Genomic DNA, 16,526 nt, shown 5'->3' on the forward strand with positions numbered 1-16,526 from the left:
GTATTGATCAACCAGATATGCCACAAGTTGGACACATACTTCAAAACGTTGGTATCTTCATCGATACATAACTGTTCACATTCAGACATTTGTGAACATTAAGGAAAATACACTTACTGTCTTTTTTGCCAAGAGTTTGATTTGATAATCTGGCAGTGGCTGAATATGAAGCCACTGCCAGTAGCTCGTTAGCTTAGCAAAAAGACTTAATGGGGGGAAACAGCTAGCCTGACTTTGTACAAAGGTAAGGGGTTTTGACCGGTGGTAATAGTAGATTATGTAACCTTAGGACAGAGCAAGCCTAGCTGATTCCCTCTGATCCACTCTTTATGCTAAGCTAAGCTGTTGGTTGTAGATGGTTAGCTTTGTACTTAACAGACATATACAGAATGCCAATAAGTGTATTTAACAAAAGGCATCATATTTCTTTTGATTCTGGATTTTTTCTTGTAGGTTGGAGGTTGCAGTCCTCTCGTCATATTTTCCATTACTTTTCGATTGCCATGAAATAATGACAAAGGAACATTGCGAAAGAACATTCATGTCAGGCTTGGGCACACAGCAGGTGATGACACAATGTTCTCATAAAGTCATTCAACAGTAATGCTCTTATTTTTGGGCAGAACAGAGACAAACCAAAAAATGAGATGTCTGGGCCCAGCTCTCTCAGCACATTCTAAGCAAATCCTTTTATAAAACAAATTGCATCATTGAAATGATGTTTAGAAAAGTCATTCTGTAATTTTACCCAGCAGGTCACAGTAAGGGAGTGTAGTTTATGGGGCTTTCTTACCTTTATATCCAAGCACAGCCACAGCGATGGTGAGGAGCGTACACAGCACATAGAGCAGAGCTATGGAGGTCTTCAGCGCCCAATCATTCTTACACTTGGTGCACTGGGTGCCCTCCTGGATCCCTGAGTAAAAAAAGAAAACAACATAATTTAATACATTTTTGCCAAACAGAAAGGTCTAAAAAGAACATGTGGGTAGAATTTGGTGTTAGCTGAGGACTCTCCAGGTCCAGGAGTCCCACATCTGGACAAACAGTCCTGGAGTCTACATTAAAGAGTCTGGCAGTTCCTTAGAGTCCGGGTGGTGAAGGGGCAGGGACACAAAAACAATCCCCCCCACTGATTTGTTTACACTCAGTGACAAGCTTATTTTCCTGAACTCGGAAAACTTCCTCTGTTTCTTGTGTGCTCAAAGAATCAGACTTTACCTAAAGGAAACTACGTTTAATGTGCTTTTGAGCAACGTGAAACGCTTTGTGAATCTGCACCATTTCTCTTACTGAGTCCAAATAAAAGGCCTTAGCTAGTGCGGACACTTGTGGAGTACTTCTTTCCGAGGATGTTTTTCATGACAGATGAGTGGCGAGATCCACAGCGCTGACGGGAACACAGCTGTGTTTCATTTTCAATTCAGGAAGTGTGTGTGGAAAGGTTAGGGTTAGGACCTGGATTGAAACTGACTTTACATTTGCAATATGAAGGAATGGCTTTTATTCAACCTGGCAGCACAAAGCGCTCAATACATAACTATCACCATCCGTGAGTCACATGCCCATTATTCATCAACCTGTTAGGAGTCAGGACCATTCAGTGCCAAAGATTTCACCACACATCTAGTTTAATACATGAGGTAATACTACAATAAATTAAAAATCCAGCACTGACTGAATGGTCAGGGCCTCTATTGGGAGTTAAGATGCCAAAGTTAACAACTTGACTCAATGTTATGAGTGTAAGGGGATTGTTAATGATCACCCGGTGTAACTACTCAGCTAAACATCAAATCCAGCTGGAAGGGAAGTCTCATGAATGCTCTGCCAATGGTAAAAAGCTAGTTTCAACTGAGTTAAAAATGGTTTGAAAGTAATTATTTTACGGTTCTGATTCTTTGCCAACTGAGATGACACCACTGCCAACAAACTTCAGACCTACTTTACCTCTTCCCTAAAGTTGCACTCCCTTTGTTTACAAAGACTACCGTAATACTCACAAAAGTTTGATATTTGCTCAAGGCAGATACAGCTGCCAAAAACCTTGTACATATTTTGTCCACAACCGAACACTTACTCTAAATAGTCTAAAGAATTGGTAAAACAATAGAAGATATTACTATGACTGACAAATAATCACTTTATATTTTATAGCTCCAGGATAATTCTATGCAGATTTGCTGCTGTGAGCTAGTAGTCCTTTCAGATGACACATGGACATTTATTGGTTAGTATAAAATATTGATTTGAAGCTTGAATAGGCATAGACAAAGATGTCTGCCGCCAAGTAACAGTCACTTCTTTACTTTTCGATTGATGCTGACAGAAAAATGTGGATATCAATCTAAGTGCATGAAATCTCTACATAATTTGGAACAACTATAAGTGATTTTCGCTAAAAGAAACAAAAGCTTGAAGTGTTCACAGCTAAAATTATGTAGGGCCGAGGAGGGTGGTGAGACAGAGGGGAAATACTTGAAAATCATGATGATAAACAAACAAAATGTCAAGGCCGTAGCTTTTTCTACTTTTTGCAAGAGACACCTGAGTGACCTCAGCTATTAGAGCCCTAAAACAGTGCTGATGTTCTACGTGTAAAGAACCTCAATGGGCCCGTTAGAGTGCATTAACGTTATCCTTGAAAGCATAGCTTCAGCTCTCTTACTAAGCACAAAGCCGCTAACACAGCTGTGTATGAGGAGCTACCAAAGTCTTCCCTCGCCACCGGTTTAACTGTAAGCAGAGAAGTGCCTGGAATACAGCCACGATAAATGATTGCATGCCTGAATCATTCATAAGTGCTGACATGTTTGAAGTGTCAGCTCACGCATGCTTCCACAATATTGCGAGTGTATCAGTTCATCAGTTCACAGTAATCAAAGTGCTGCTGCCCCAAATTTGCAGTTCCAATCCAAACAGGCTGACAGTGTTTACAAATCTGCTGCGCTGAAATTATACCCCAACAATTTGTAAGGGAATAAACTATTACACAGGCGAAAAGGATTTTCCATTTCGGTGCAGGTTGACTGATGATCTTCAGATGTTCAGTGAGTAAGTGGAGGATTTTGTGCTGGCTGTCAAATCTGGAGGACACCTGGCAAAACACAAAAAACGTGGCCGACAACACAACAACAAAATGAGAGAGCACACGGACTTCAGATGGAGCAGCTGTAATCTCTTCAACCCCCGAGAGTCGACAAACCAGTGGGCTGTCTGAGACTTTATCAGGGGTTGTGACCTGTTCATTTCCCAGTGGGGCACTTCCTGGATGAGTATGAAGAAGAAGGAGAAGAGAAACATGCTGGACTGGACTGTTGAGTTAAGCTCTAAGCTAATATTGGCGGGGTTTTTATTTGTTTCCTGTCCCTTTTACATGGTTCCTTGTGATGTCCCCACATGCACCCATGTCATGCGAATAAGTGTAGACCTCCGTGGCATTGTGACATCATTATTCAACACTCAGGACTCTATTGGCTAGCTCAGTTTTGACTATAACCTGCGAATGTCTAAAAATGCTTACTTGAATGTGGCTTTGTTAATTATATTGTGACGTTTTCTAACTTAGATTTAACACAGTTTGCATTCTTTTGTTTAAATAAAGCAAGACAAGTGATAGTCTATAGGGGTTTAAAATATAGACAAACATCATCATGAAGTAAAGAGATCTAATGGATATGGCATCTCTCCACATTCCCTGACTTGCTGTTTATATGAAAAAGGTCCAGATGGATTGGAGACAGTCAGGACGAAAGTCGTTCACACATTCTCAAATATCTGTCACACTAACGGGGCCCAGATGCACAAATCCTAAGCAGGGATAAAATATCTTGAAGTTTGTAGAGCATAACGTGTGGATACATTTGGAGTCATGATGTGGAGAGGTTAAAAAAGAAACATCTATCGGGAAATGCTTTTTGTTAAAAATAAAAGAGTTAGGAAGAATAGAATGTGAAGCAGATTGTGGATGTAAACACTGACCTCCCTGTTCACAGCTTCACATCAGAGCCTCAGTTTCCTTTAGTTTGTCTACACGTTATTAAATCTGACTCTGATTCGTCATGTTTCCCCCCCGCCTGCGCAGTGACATACCGTCAAATCTGACCGACCACAACCACAAAACTAGCCAGCGTCCAGGATGCTCTGACCACAACACTTTTACTGCTCAGAGCAAAACTAAATTGATGCTGAAAAGACAATGAACCTTTCCAAAACAGCCAAAATGTTCTCTAATCTAAATTGATTCCCTTGTCTTTGTGTGTTTTGCCTGGATAAAGTCACCCATTGTTTCTGCAAAACCTCTATGTTTAAATAAAACCAGACACTGTTCACATTAGTGGTAATTAAGTGTCTTAAGCTCACCATATTTCCTAAAACAAGAATTACCGAAACATCATCTTGTTCATTTCAACATGTATTATGCCCCAGAATTCCCAAATGATTACCACAGCCAGTCAGGGCTGATGTGTGGGCCCTGGTCATTAAACTACAACGTTTATTTACTGTAAATAGCAGACGGGACGCTATAGTAACGGATGAAAACACAAAACTGTGAGCTGAGGTCACACAAACTGTGATATTGCCTCATAGAACACACACTCAAACCCTTTCCAGGAAGCAGAGTGCAGATTACTCCAAGAGGGCAATCACTGAACTATAACTGGCACTCAAGTCAAAGAGACGAGTTACAGACCAGCAATCGTAGAAGTCCTCTCTGTGCCACAACACAAGTCAAACTATAGTACAGAGCGGGATAATACTCTGTTACAAGTACATGTTTGGTTTTAAATGATATAGTACCAAATCAAAACATGGGAAAGAAGAAGAGGTAACTTCAAATAGAACAACAAAAAAAAAGTCCATGCCCTTCAAAATGACACAAGCGTGATCTGATATTACGCCGCTATTGACCGGACAGCAACTACGTTTTATAGTACATCAGTTTTCTGATATGACACAAAGGGTGACGTCTACGTTTTTGTCCAAACTCGTATGTATCTTTGTCGCTCTATAATAACTCATTACAATTCTTCCTTTACTTTTTGTTGAAACAAACACAGATTACCTCAGATTACTTTAAAATAGGCTATAATTACATACAAGTTGCTGAAATCCCGTTCCTAATGTATTCTCATAACTGCAGGATACGAAGGGCTTCTCTGCTGAAGGTGGAATGACGTCTTTTTTTCACCGAATGTCGAAATCGGTTGTTTGTTCTCACTTGTTTTCTCCAAAAACACGTCGTCTCTCATGCCATCTGTCTTTCATTACTTAACAGAAATAAGTTTGAGTTTTACAAGATCTCCGATACACTGTAATCTAAGCCAAGATGTTTTACAGTCAGGATGGAGATGATGGCTCAATGATGAGTCATACACCGCTCAGCTTTCTCAACGGCATGGTGAGGTGGCCTGCACTGAATCATGCACTGCAACGCTCTGCACAAGTGTGTGTGTGTGTGTGTGTGTGTGTGTGTGTGTGTGTGTGTGTGTGTGTGTGTGTGTGTGTGTGTGTGTGTGTGTGTGTGTGTGTCCTTGTGTTGTTGGACATAAATCAGTTACTTTAAGAAACAATTTAAAATAAATAGCCCCTTTGGCTCTTCTCAAACTCTTAGCCTCCTTGGTGTACCTTTTGTCCCTGGACTTGTCTTGGTAAAATCTCCATCTGTCACTTCCCACTGCAATTTTACAGAAAGGTTTAGAATTAATCTTGCTTTGTTTAACTTTGCAGCAGAAAAGAATAAAGTTTGCCGGCAGGGGAAATGTAATATTAAAAAACACCATTAATAACAGCTCTCCTAGTCATACTTTTGGTTGGATTTTCCTCAAACACAGCCAATGCACCGAGGTCCCTCGCAGCGGAGGTCCTGGCTTTATGGTAACCTCGCCTAATAAGTGACTGTTTAACAGTTTGGAGAATAAACTTTGTTGTACAGCATGCCCACTGCGCTCGCTTCGAGGCCATACCTGCCAATGACGCAATCAGAGGAAGTACAAAATTAGGGGCAAAGGGTTCTGAGTTCATGGGATGGCTCTGGGGCCCTTGCAGGAAACTGACACCATCCAGGCTCCATGTGTGGCCTGATTCAGGCTCCATCTCTTTTATTACATGTGATGGAAACCATACGCCTCCATCATATGAGATAGGGGGGCATGATGCTCATAGCAGTAAGGAAAAATAAAGGGGAGTGAAGAAAGGATAATGCCAATGCTCAAATGGATCAATGTGAGAAGATACAGGGGATAATGGGAATGCAAAATGAATTAAAGATCTAAGAGGTGGAAAAAAGTTCTGATGAACTTCAGAATCCAGTAATCCCTATCACGACGTGAGCCAAGAACCTCTCAGGGGCATTGACAGGGGCCAGGTCATATGCAACAATGGGAAGGAGAGATAAAAGGATATTTCTGACTGAGCAGATCCAACAAAAGGCACTTTCAAATTATGATGCAACCAACACTGCAGCATCCAGCAGCTCTTCCTGGCTCCAACTGTCTGCCGCCTCGCAGTGGGAGAGCAAAACAGAACTTCTTTCTACCCAAAGATCAAATTCATCCATCCGATCTGCTTTGATTCGGTGACAGGTTTATGAGGTGCCATTACACATAGGAAAGAGGAAAAACATTTGGTTGTTTTTTGGCTTACTAAGTGGATAAACACTTATAACAGCAAGCCTCCACTGTACAACGAAGAATGACACGGCACGGTATGTTGAAACCTGCATTCATTTCTTGGCACCTTCTCAGTAGCAGCTTTATAAGGTGATAGGCTAATGCCTGCGGAAAAGCCTGGCATTATCACCCTATAAAGTTGTAATGCTGAATGTGTAAAAGTTGCTTATCTAGACACAGGGTAACAATAGCATGAATTAAGCTCCATTACCCTACAGTATATACCTCAGTACAACGGTTTAACAAGGTCCAAAGCTTCCCCTTCACACATGTATGAAAGAAAGGAGATTTTCTTTCTTACGCACCTTCTCACTTGCTGAAATTCAAAACAACTAGCTGAAAGACACTTAAACATATTGGTTCTTATTTGATGTACGGATAATACGAAAACGTTGATTAGTGCAGCTTTAATGTGAAAGCTCGGGATCAATCATTGTATAGAGGTCATTTAATTACCCTCAGTATTTTTACTAGAGAGAGCCAAATCCTGAGTGAAAAAGAAAATACGAAAAGATTGCTTGGGTTTGGATTAATTACCCTTTTCCTACTTCTTAAGTGACGTTTCAGCTTTGCCAGTAACTCTGGAAAGACACGGAGCAAACGGCCTCACCCTACCAATTGACAGTAAAGGTAGAGAAACAAACACTTCCAAAATGGTTCTCAGATGATGTGCGGTCAGATAGGCACGCAGCATCCTCCCGCCCTTCAGCCCCCCCCCCCCCCCCACCCCCACGAGCCTGGAGGCCCCGCGCAGCTCTGCAAAGGCTCAGCGCTCGCTGCAGTTACACAAACAGGTCGTCTTTCCAGAAAACTACATCAACAGTGGAGTGGGGTGCGGGAATGGTCTTACTCAGCTCAGGGATTTGGGGCCCAACAGAGTGACTTTGGGTTTTAGTTACAAAGCAAAACATTGGATCATAAGAACCCCAAAACATTGTAGCTCTCTAGTAAGTGTGTGTGTGTGTGTTTCTTTTTGTCTGAGTCTGTGTGTGTGGCCCTCTAGTTAATGACCTTCACATTAGCATCCAGAATTTGATAGCCTGCCTACGCTCAACTTTGCAGGAAAGACAACACCCTGATCAAAAAAAAAAAGAAGTCAGTTCTAAGTGAGAATGCAGGAGCGCAGGACAAGAAAAATAAAAGTAAGGCTGTTGGTCCTCAGTCAGCTGCCATTGAATTAAACGAAATGATCACAAAGTGCAGCACCTTACAATGTTACCATACAGGATTTGGATTTTATTCCCTTTCAGAGAACATCGCACCACAAGAGAGTCGGAGAACCTGTTGCTTTCTTTCAGTCAGCACTTTCCCTACCATAGTGGACTCTCAGCTGCAGGAATCTCTAAGTGGGTTTCTGTCTCTGAAACCTGATGGATGTCTGGATCTCCTGCTGGTTGCTTCAGGTGCCTGTCAAAATGTGAAAACCACTACAAAGACCCCCAGTGCCGACGAAGAACTGGAAAGCACTTCAAAGAAAAACAAACAGCTAAATGTCGCCAGTTGGAGAAAACCAGAAATAAAATAAATACTGTGACATTTTTCCTGCCCAGGGCCCAGCTGAAATAATAAACCACAAAATGGCATTCGACGCATTAAAACATCCCTCCTTTTTGTCTTGTTTGCACTGTATACAACACTTTAAATCTACCTGCAAGTACACCCTAAACACTATGCTGGTTTTGGTAAAGAACATTTGTACTGAAACTCCTGCATGTAGAATGACAACACTAACATATTGTCATTCACCTTAAACATGAAATGATTGCTGGAGAGCTACAACCCCCACGGATGAAAAGGTGAACCCATGGATATACAAAGAGAACTGGATACAGTGTCGGAGGCGGGTCCACGGTCATTCCTATGAGAGTTGCTCAGTGGCGCATGAAGCCCAAAATGGAGCGACTTTAGATTCAATAAGTACCTTTTTCTGGGCCCATAGAGCATTCGCATTTCAGTTTTCCGTAAGGCCCACCTCCACCTTTTAGACCCTAATGATTTAAATAAGGGCTATAAAAGTAAGTCAGTGGGAAAAAGTAGAGTCACGGACCAGAACATAAGCGTTCCACCATTTGGTAACCACACTGATTTGCTTTAAAAGCCGGGACTCTTCTTCCGGGGGGGGGGGGGTCGGTTGAGCCCAATGTACTATCATTCAAAACATGCAGTACCATGAATGGCCTCTAGTTGTAAGTTCAAAGACAACTTGTAGAAAAGTTACGAAGAAAAACCTTACATTTACCTCAATAAAAGCCCAAGAGTTAATTGGATAACTGTGGAGTTGGGATCTCAATTTGGTTTTTGGTTAAGATTTTAAAGTCTAGCAGGTTTTGCTGATGGTTTTCAATATTTTGTGAACATTCTTTGAGCCTCCAGTCCCTCTGCTTTGACTAAGTTCTTTAAACATATGAAACTAAAAATATCCAGCAGAGAAAGGGGCCAACGGTAGTTAATTTTTCAGCTGTTCTAACAGTCTACTGTCGTACTTTATGTCCTACTAAAACATTGTCTGAAACGTAAGTGTACTAAACTACAGTTCCAGTGCTGCTGAGAGGATGCCAGATAAAACCAGGAAGGCTTTAAAGAGCTGTGCAGATCTTTGGGATACTTGACAGAAAATCGTTTGCGGAAAATCTCAATGGGAAAGTTCTGTTTAACAGGCCATGCCCCCATCAGCCAGACTCATCACCATGTTGGCCGCATCCATCGCTGACTCCGCCACATGGACGGAGGACAGGACTACACCAGAGCAACGTGTGCGTTCTAGGAAATGTGTTTCTTGACATTTTCTAACTGATCTAGCGGTTTCTGCTCTGGTGTCACTGTGGGTGATGTCGGTATAACATTATGGTCATTGTGGAGAAAGACACTCTGTGATTTTCAGAGTTGCTTGTAATAAGAAGCTCTATCATTTCAACAGCGGCTTTGTGAAGATTTGGAGGGCTGAAAAATAGGAATTTATCTGTGGTGCGTGTGTGGTCAGGTGGTAAGACTTTTCGAAAAAGTGGCTTAGAATGGACTCAAATACAGATTGGGTGAAAATATATGCAACTTTTGGAAGATTGCGCTCTGTTTTGCTTTACTGAACCCTATCTTTTAATATTATTTATAGGATATTTAGAATGAAGTATGCTTTGCTCAGAAAATAGAAACTCCAGTTACAACTACAAAATAATACACTTTTCTCCAGACTCAGCAAGTAAGAATATAAAAACAGGTCTAAAGATGATCTCTGACGTGGCTAACAATGGGAATGCCGTCTGTTATGTGGCATCATGAGTTGGAGTTGCTTCTGGGTGGGCCTCCACGTCTGCGGTGGGACGCAGGGGTGTGGTCTGTCAGCCTAGATGACAACAAAGCCTCCTATCCTGCTACTGGTCAGGAAGAAGAGGACGTTTTTTGTGAGCCAAACTCTGGTCGGACACACACACTCCAGACATGAGGGTGGCACGCTCTTCTACCTCAGAGCAGCCTGAAGTCAAGACGAACCATCAAGAGGAACCGTCTAACATCTGGGTTGTGAATCACGCTGCTTAATGAAAGCAGTAATTAACACCAGACAATGGGTTTAAATTACTCTGCATAACTGTTTGTTTAGGGGAATCTAGAAGAAGTGCCAGGAGGGAAACTCCACTCTGAATGAAGGGAAGAATCCGCACAGGGACCAAACAGTTACTTTATTAATCCAAACAGCAAGATCTGATTACCAAAACGTAATCATGAGGGTCAGCGATGTGTGCTATGCAGAGACGGGTTTGTCCTCTTGTAATTAATTCTGTAAACTAAACATGAAAATATATTCGGATTGCACAAACTCATGGAAAGATTATAGGATTAACTTTAGAGAACAAACACGAGTGTCATTATCAATGGTATCTTAAGGAAATGTGTCCATAAAGAATGTGGGTTTTCATGCAAACTACCATAAGTGGTAAAGAAAATAAGATACAATATATACAACTTCAGTATGTCTGTATATGTTTACAATACTCTGGCCATTGGATATCTGAATAACACATCTAATTTATATAATACAAACACTAACAAGCACATTTCTATTTAAGTGAGACCAAATCATTGTGTGAGATGCTTATAACTTGTATATTACAATATCACATGTCAAGACTGTTTAATACAGTATATCTGAATACCTAAAGGGGACCAAACTTTTTGTTTCTATAACCTAAACAAGAGTGTAGCCTGGGGAAATGTACCATACACATATTTGGTGTGCATCGACAAAGAAACCGTTTGTCAGTATTTTTCTTATCAGTTATATCTTCAGACCCCTACTTTTTCGGGGGGTAAATTGCCCTTGCTGTAAACTGCACTACCATATATGGCAACCTTGAAACACTGAACACACTGTACTGTATGGAGCCACTGAATACAGACTTTTGCAAATGTGAACATAAACACAAACTCTGCATGCTCAGAACAGCTTTGACGCAAAGTATAAAGCACTAAATTCACAGAGTTATGTGAGAAAACACACATCTTATTATTTTTTATATAACTGATTAATTAACCATATGCATGCACAACAAGCATCGTGCTATGGAAGGTGCCAGAATGGATTTAGTGAATTCCCTCTGTCTGCAGTTCTAACCACACATGGAAAATGTGATAGTCATTATGTATCCGACAGAGTTCTGGAGCAGTTCCTCACTGTTCCTCGCTTCAACTCTTTTTTTTTGTAAACTAGGAAGCTGTAGGTTGATCTTGGCAGCGCTCACAGTCACTTTTTCCCCCCTTTCATTAACATTTTGGATTGGGAGTAACAGATTTAGGAGGTTTTATATTCAAAAGAGGAGGAATTAGAATCCCCAAACTCATTGTTAAAGCGTGCCTGTGTGTTCTGCGGCCGGAGGTGTTGGAGAGCTTTCATCGTTGGTGGACACGGGAGACTCGCAAGCAGTGATCAGTTTGTGTTACAAGTGAGATGTAGGGTTATTGTAAGGCCACACACACACACACACACACACACACACACACACACACACACACACACACACACACACACACACACACACACACACACACACACACACACACACACACACACACACACACACACACACACACACACACACACACACACACACACACACACACGAGGGAAAAAAAATGTAGTCTCAAATGTAAAAGAATGTACCCTGCAGAACAAAGAACTGCTGCTAGCCAAATTTGAACGCAATACTTTTCACGGGAGGCTTTAAAAGAACGCAGGTGTCTTGGAGCGCCTTCTCTGCGCTCTGCTATTATTTTATTAAATTATTAAATCAATGACTCAGAACCTCTTGTCCACCCCCTTAAAGACTCTTAAATAGGGTCCTTAACAAACTCCAGAAAAGTTTCCCCTGACATCTGCGAGTAGGTCACGTCAAGGACACCGGGGTTATTACCGTGTGAGCGGGAGAGGGACTTTGCTGCTTTTCCTCACTCTCAAAGGTGAGTCAGAGAAGTCACTGACACTTGGATGATCACAGGCCAGATTGGAAATAGCAGCTAACTACCAGCATATGTGTTTTCCTGGCAAAAACATCACAGATCGACGCCTGCTCTGCATATATAGTGCCTGGAGTCATTTTACTGCTGTTTTATTTCGCTAATGAAGGCAAAACAGAAGAAGAGAAGGTGGGAAAGGTTTACAGGATGCCTCGGAACAGACTGATGTTGAAACAGGTATTGTGCTGTGGTTTCTCTGCCTGATTGAAACATGCCAGCAGATAATTCACCTAAAGGGATAGTCCGGATTTGTGGGGTGGTATAAGGTACTAACTAAAATCAGTGTATGGCATGGAAGCTAATAAACGTACTCCTGTGGACAGGGCAGAAGCAACACTTATTTGAGATTCATACACTTGAAAATATACATAGTATCAGTTTAAGTGTATGCTATATTAAGAATATTGTCAAACAGCCGAAAGAGAGAGAACCAACATTGCTTTACGCTCTCTTTAGTCCATCTCTATTAATACAAATTTTAATTTCTAGGACAGGGGCTACTAGCCTACCGCTTGGTCTGGGAACTGTAGGATCTTCGGTTCAAGTTCCCTGAACATTTAAAGTATGTAGTGTGAACATGTGACATAATGGCATACTAAGATGGGAAATGCAGAATCTAAATATCGTTATGTACATGTGTGAAAATGAAAAGAGGCTTCATAATCCTCCATTTCCATACCCTATGCTTGAGGACAGCATGTGTGAAATGTACTTTCCTCCCCTGTTTCCATTATCCTAGCTGTACTATTAAACTAGAAGAAAATGATGTATTCATAAAATTCCTGTGATCGCTTGCCATTTCCCCTTTTGGCGGCCGTTCTTCACATACGGACAGTTCTGTGGCATTCCAGGTTGAAAGGATTGAATTATAACAGAGATAAGGCCGCGTCCAAACGGAGAGCGTGAGTAATGACTTAAACCCACTGCGGCAGTTTTCATCATTACTCACACTCAAAACTAATGATGTACTAATTGTGTAGGCCATGTAAGAGCAGTTGCTCCTATGTCATAAAGGTGTGTAAGTTTGTGCTTTAGATAAACAGTTCCAGCTGGATCGTGTACCGTTACAACTCCCTCCTCTTTTCTTTAACTACTATCATCATACACACACTCTTATCTCCTCACAAAAGCTCCTCTCATGAGCCTCCAAACCCATCTATCAACTTCCTGCTTTCCCTTATAACCGGCTGCATCTCTTCCACCTTCTCCCACTTCCTTCTCACTCCCCTTTGAATCTCCTTGGATAAATATCCCCCGCCGGGAGCCCCATTCTCCTCCATTTCATTCAGCATCTTGGTGTTATCTCCATCCTGTCTGTCCGCTGGTGCGAGATTCTCCCAAAGCCAGATACAAGGAATCCCTCATCCCTGGTCTGTACATCATCTTTGTGTTTACACCTAGAGGCTGGAGTTTTAACAGCCCGCTCCAAAATCTCAGGGTGAGCGCTCCTCTCCCGGCACAAAGTAAATAAACCTTAAGTCTGATATGTGAAACTGAGACATGGAGGTGGTTTCTGTAAGCCAGTGACTGACATCTGAATTTATTATTTTAATCACGTCCTTCAATGTTTCTGGGTGTCTCCTTGGGAAATGTAATTTGCCTGCTTACATTTCTCTTTCGTTCTATATTTTTCTCCATAGCACTTGGAGCTGTTGGGGCTCTGCACAGCTTTTAAAGTACCTTAAAACCTTTCGGGTATGAGTGATTCCAAGACTAAATGGGTGAAGTGTCCAGTCTACATGACATGACATAATACATAGAATCATAAACAATTGAGATTTCTCTGTACATGATACCAGATGGGATGAAATGTAATGAGAAGTTGAGAAATCAAAAGACCTTTTGACACATATCCCCATCATCAGAGCAATAACACACCGTTCTGTTTTTACTGATACTCACCAAACAGTAGGTGTGGGGTCGTAAACCACACATGATCAGGAACAGGCGTTAGACGCATGATGGAAAACATGTATAAAGAATAAAACTGGTTTGCTTTATAAAAAAAAAAAAAGCCAGCCTTAAAAATCACTTGAAATTATTGTTTTGTTTTATTATTTCGTTATTGTGTTAAAGCCAAATTTACTTCCTTGAAAGTCAAAAACAAACCCAGTGTTTTATTGCTGGTCCGCCTCATTTCAGCAGCTGATATCAGTAAGTGTTTTGCCATCTTCGTCTGCTTTTGACAACAGGTGTTTAACCCGCTGCAGATTCAGGTCAAGCAAGTCTGCATCTGGAGCTCCTACAAGAGCTCCTTCAACTAGAGCCTTCATTGTCTGTTTGAACGCGAATTGGCCCAACCTGACCCGGTCCATTCCAGGTTTGGGTCGGGTTGTAATTTGTTTTCTTTCTATTTTTTGTGATGACATTTTGTCACAAATGTTTGGTTCCGAGCGGGTTGGGCTTGGACAGATACTACACATTAGATGAATCAAAAAAGAAAGGTTAATTCTGTTCAGCTCTGATTTGGTCTGAATCAATTCTTGAAGGAAGAGTGTTCTGTAGTACTTCGACTGATTATTCCTCTACTATGATCACCAGCTAGTCGCCAACTGGTATCACGAGTCTTCTTTTAGACTTCCTCGAGATCGAAACGATATATTTCCTGGCTATAAAACCAAAACGCTAAAGGTTGTGAGCAACACATTTGAAAATGACTTAATCATTTGTTTCATCGTTAGCATAAAAATATTGATTGCAGCACTTTTAACGACAGGTTGCAATTTATGTATCTGGGGAAAATTCAAAGTAACCTAATGGACAATGAGATTCACATGATTAGCAGCTAAGAAAGAAGGGAAATCAAAAAAGACACATAGAATAAATATGTTTGCAAAGCATGGCCACTTCAAAGGACCAAAGGAAATTGATATGGCAGGCAGTGAAATAAGCTATGCCATGCACCCTAGAAAGAACTCAGAGGCAGAATTTGAGAAACCCACAACACAACTCTTTCAAAATTGGCCAAGAAACCACAGCAAAGTGAACAAGAATCCTCAACATACATTCTTACAAACACACTGCGAAGTATCACATGACGGATTGTATTAACAGTGTCAGGGTCTGACAAAACCATGTCTGATTCCATGTTAACCACGATGGATGAGGTGGTAGGCGAAGTGTCATTATCACTACAGCTGAAGGTGATTGTGAAACCAGGGGATGCTCTTTGCCAAAGAAACCCGCCGGACTGAACCGAGCCCTGGCTGAGCTGACACAGCTGGTTCCAGGCACCCCAACGCCATGCTCGGCTCAAGGAATGTTCCGGGTCTCGCTGGAGAAACCATAACAAGTGCAGGAAATAGATTAGTGCACTCTGGGTTCCACGACGGCCGCAAACCTCCAGAGCCCGGCCCCTTCTAACCCATGTGTGGGAACAGGAGACACTGCAGCGGAGGGAGTAAGACCCCCATCCAGACAACAGTGCTGATCCCAGGAGGACCTGCTGCATTGAGTAATCAAGCCTCCATTAGTTCATGACTGGCCCTGACTCCTACCTGCACGCCGACATACCTCCAGTAAAAATAAATGGCGAAACACCACCTGAGAGCCAGGTCAGGATGGTGGTGAATGCAATTTATATGAAAGATGGTGTCAACTGTACACAATGAATGGTGCAACATGTGTATATATATATATATATATTACTCTATTCTGGCATGTTTTCTTTATCATTATGTAATGTTCAGAGCATTACAACTTAATTTCACAGTGGGTCTTTCAATTCACTGTTTGGTACGCTGACTTTGCCTCAATCTGTTTTGTGTATTTCTAATTAGGCTTGCATTCATCTGTCTTTAAGGGAAAACCCTTGGGAAACCTAGTTTTGCCAAATTATTCTTAAACAATAAATCAAGAAAGGCACTGACATGACATGTTTATAACTGCTACAACATAAGTTAATATATAATTTGGCTTAAAATGGCTATGCTAGCTTAAACAAAGGATTGAGACTAAACGTTGCTATGCTATCAGAAAAAAACTATTGTCCTTGATTGATTCTAAAAATCGTGTACGTTATTTATCCAACAAAATCATAAATATCTTGTTTAGGAAAAGCCTTGTAACTGGAGGGATCCTGGTTCGAGTCAGGCAAAGGGGAGACTGCTGTCTGCCAATGACCAATGAGAATACCAGCTCTGAAGGGGCTGCAAGAGTTCAGCCAAAGCTCAGGTTGATTTTCATTCTATTCTGATGGCCTTCATATGTCATCCCCCACTGAAAAATAAATATGTTAAGGCTTGAGCACTGTGGAAGCAGTTCCGGCCCGGATAAACTTGGCAGGGAGAGGGATGGGATTACCAGATGAATGGTCTGTGTATGTGTATGTGTGTGTGTGTGTGTGTGTGT

At 41.5% G+C, this 16,526-nt stretch overlaps 1 protein-coding gene across 2 annotated transcripts in view; it reads right to left on the reverse strand.

Annotated features, from left to right (window-relative positions):
* LOC134883972 (collectin-12-like) overlaps positions 1–16,526 on the reverse strand; it is a 33,433-nt gene that overhangs the window by 7,692 nt on the left and 9,215 nt on the right. For both annotated transcript variants that reach the window (XM_063912523.1, XM_063912524.1), the window contains one exon: positions 794–916. In XM_063912523.1, the coding sequence (XP_063768593.1) occupies positions 794–916 (123 nt within the window). The remainder of the gene's footprint in view (positions 1–793; positions 917–16,526) is intronic.

The sequence above is a fragment of the Eleginops maclovinus genome, chromosome 21 (assembly GCF_036324505.1).
Source record: "Eleginops maclovinus isolate JMC-PN-2008 ecotype Puerto Natales chromosome 21, JC_Emac_rtc_rv5, whole genome shotgun sequence".
Taxonomy (NCBI): Eukaryota; Metazoa; Chordata; class Actinopteri; order Perciformes; family Eleginopidae; genus Eleginops; species Eleginops maclovinus.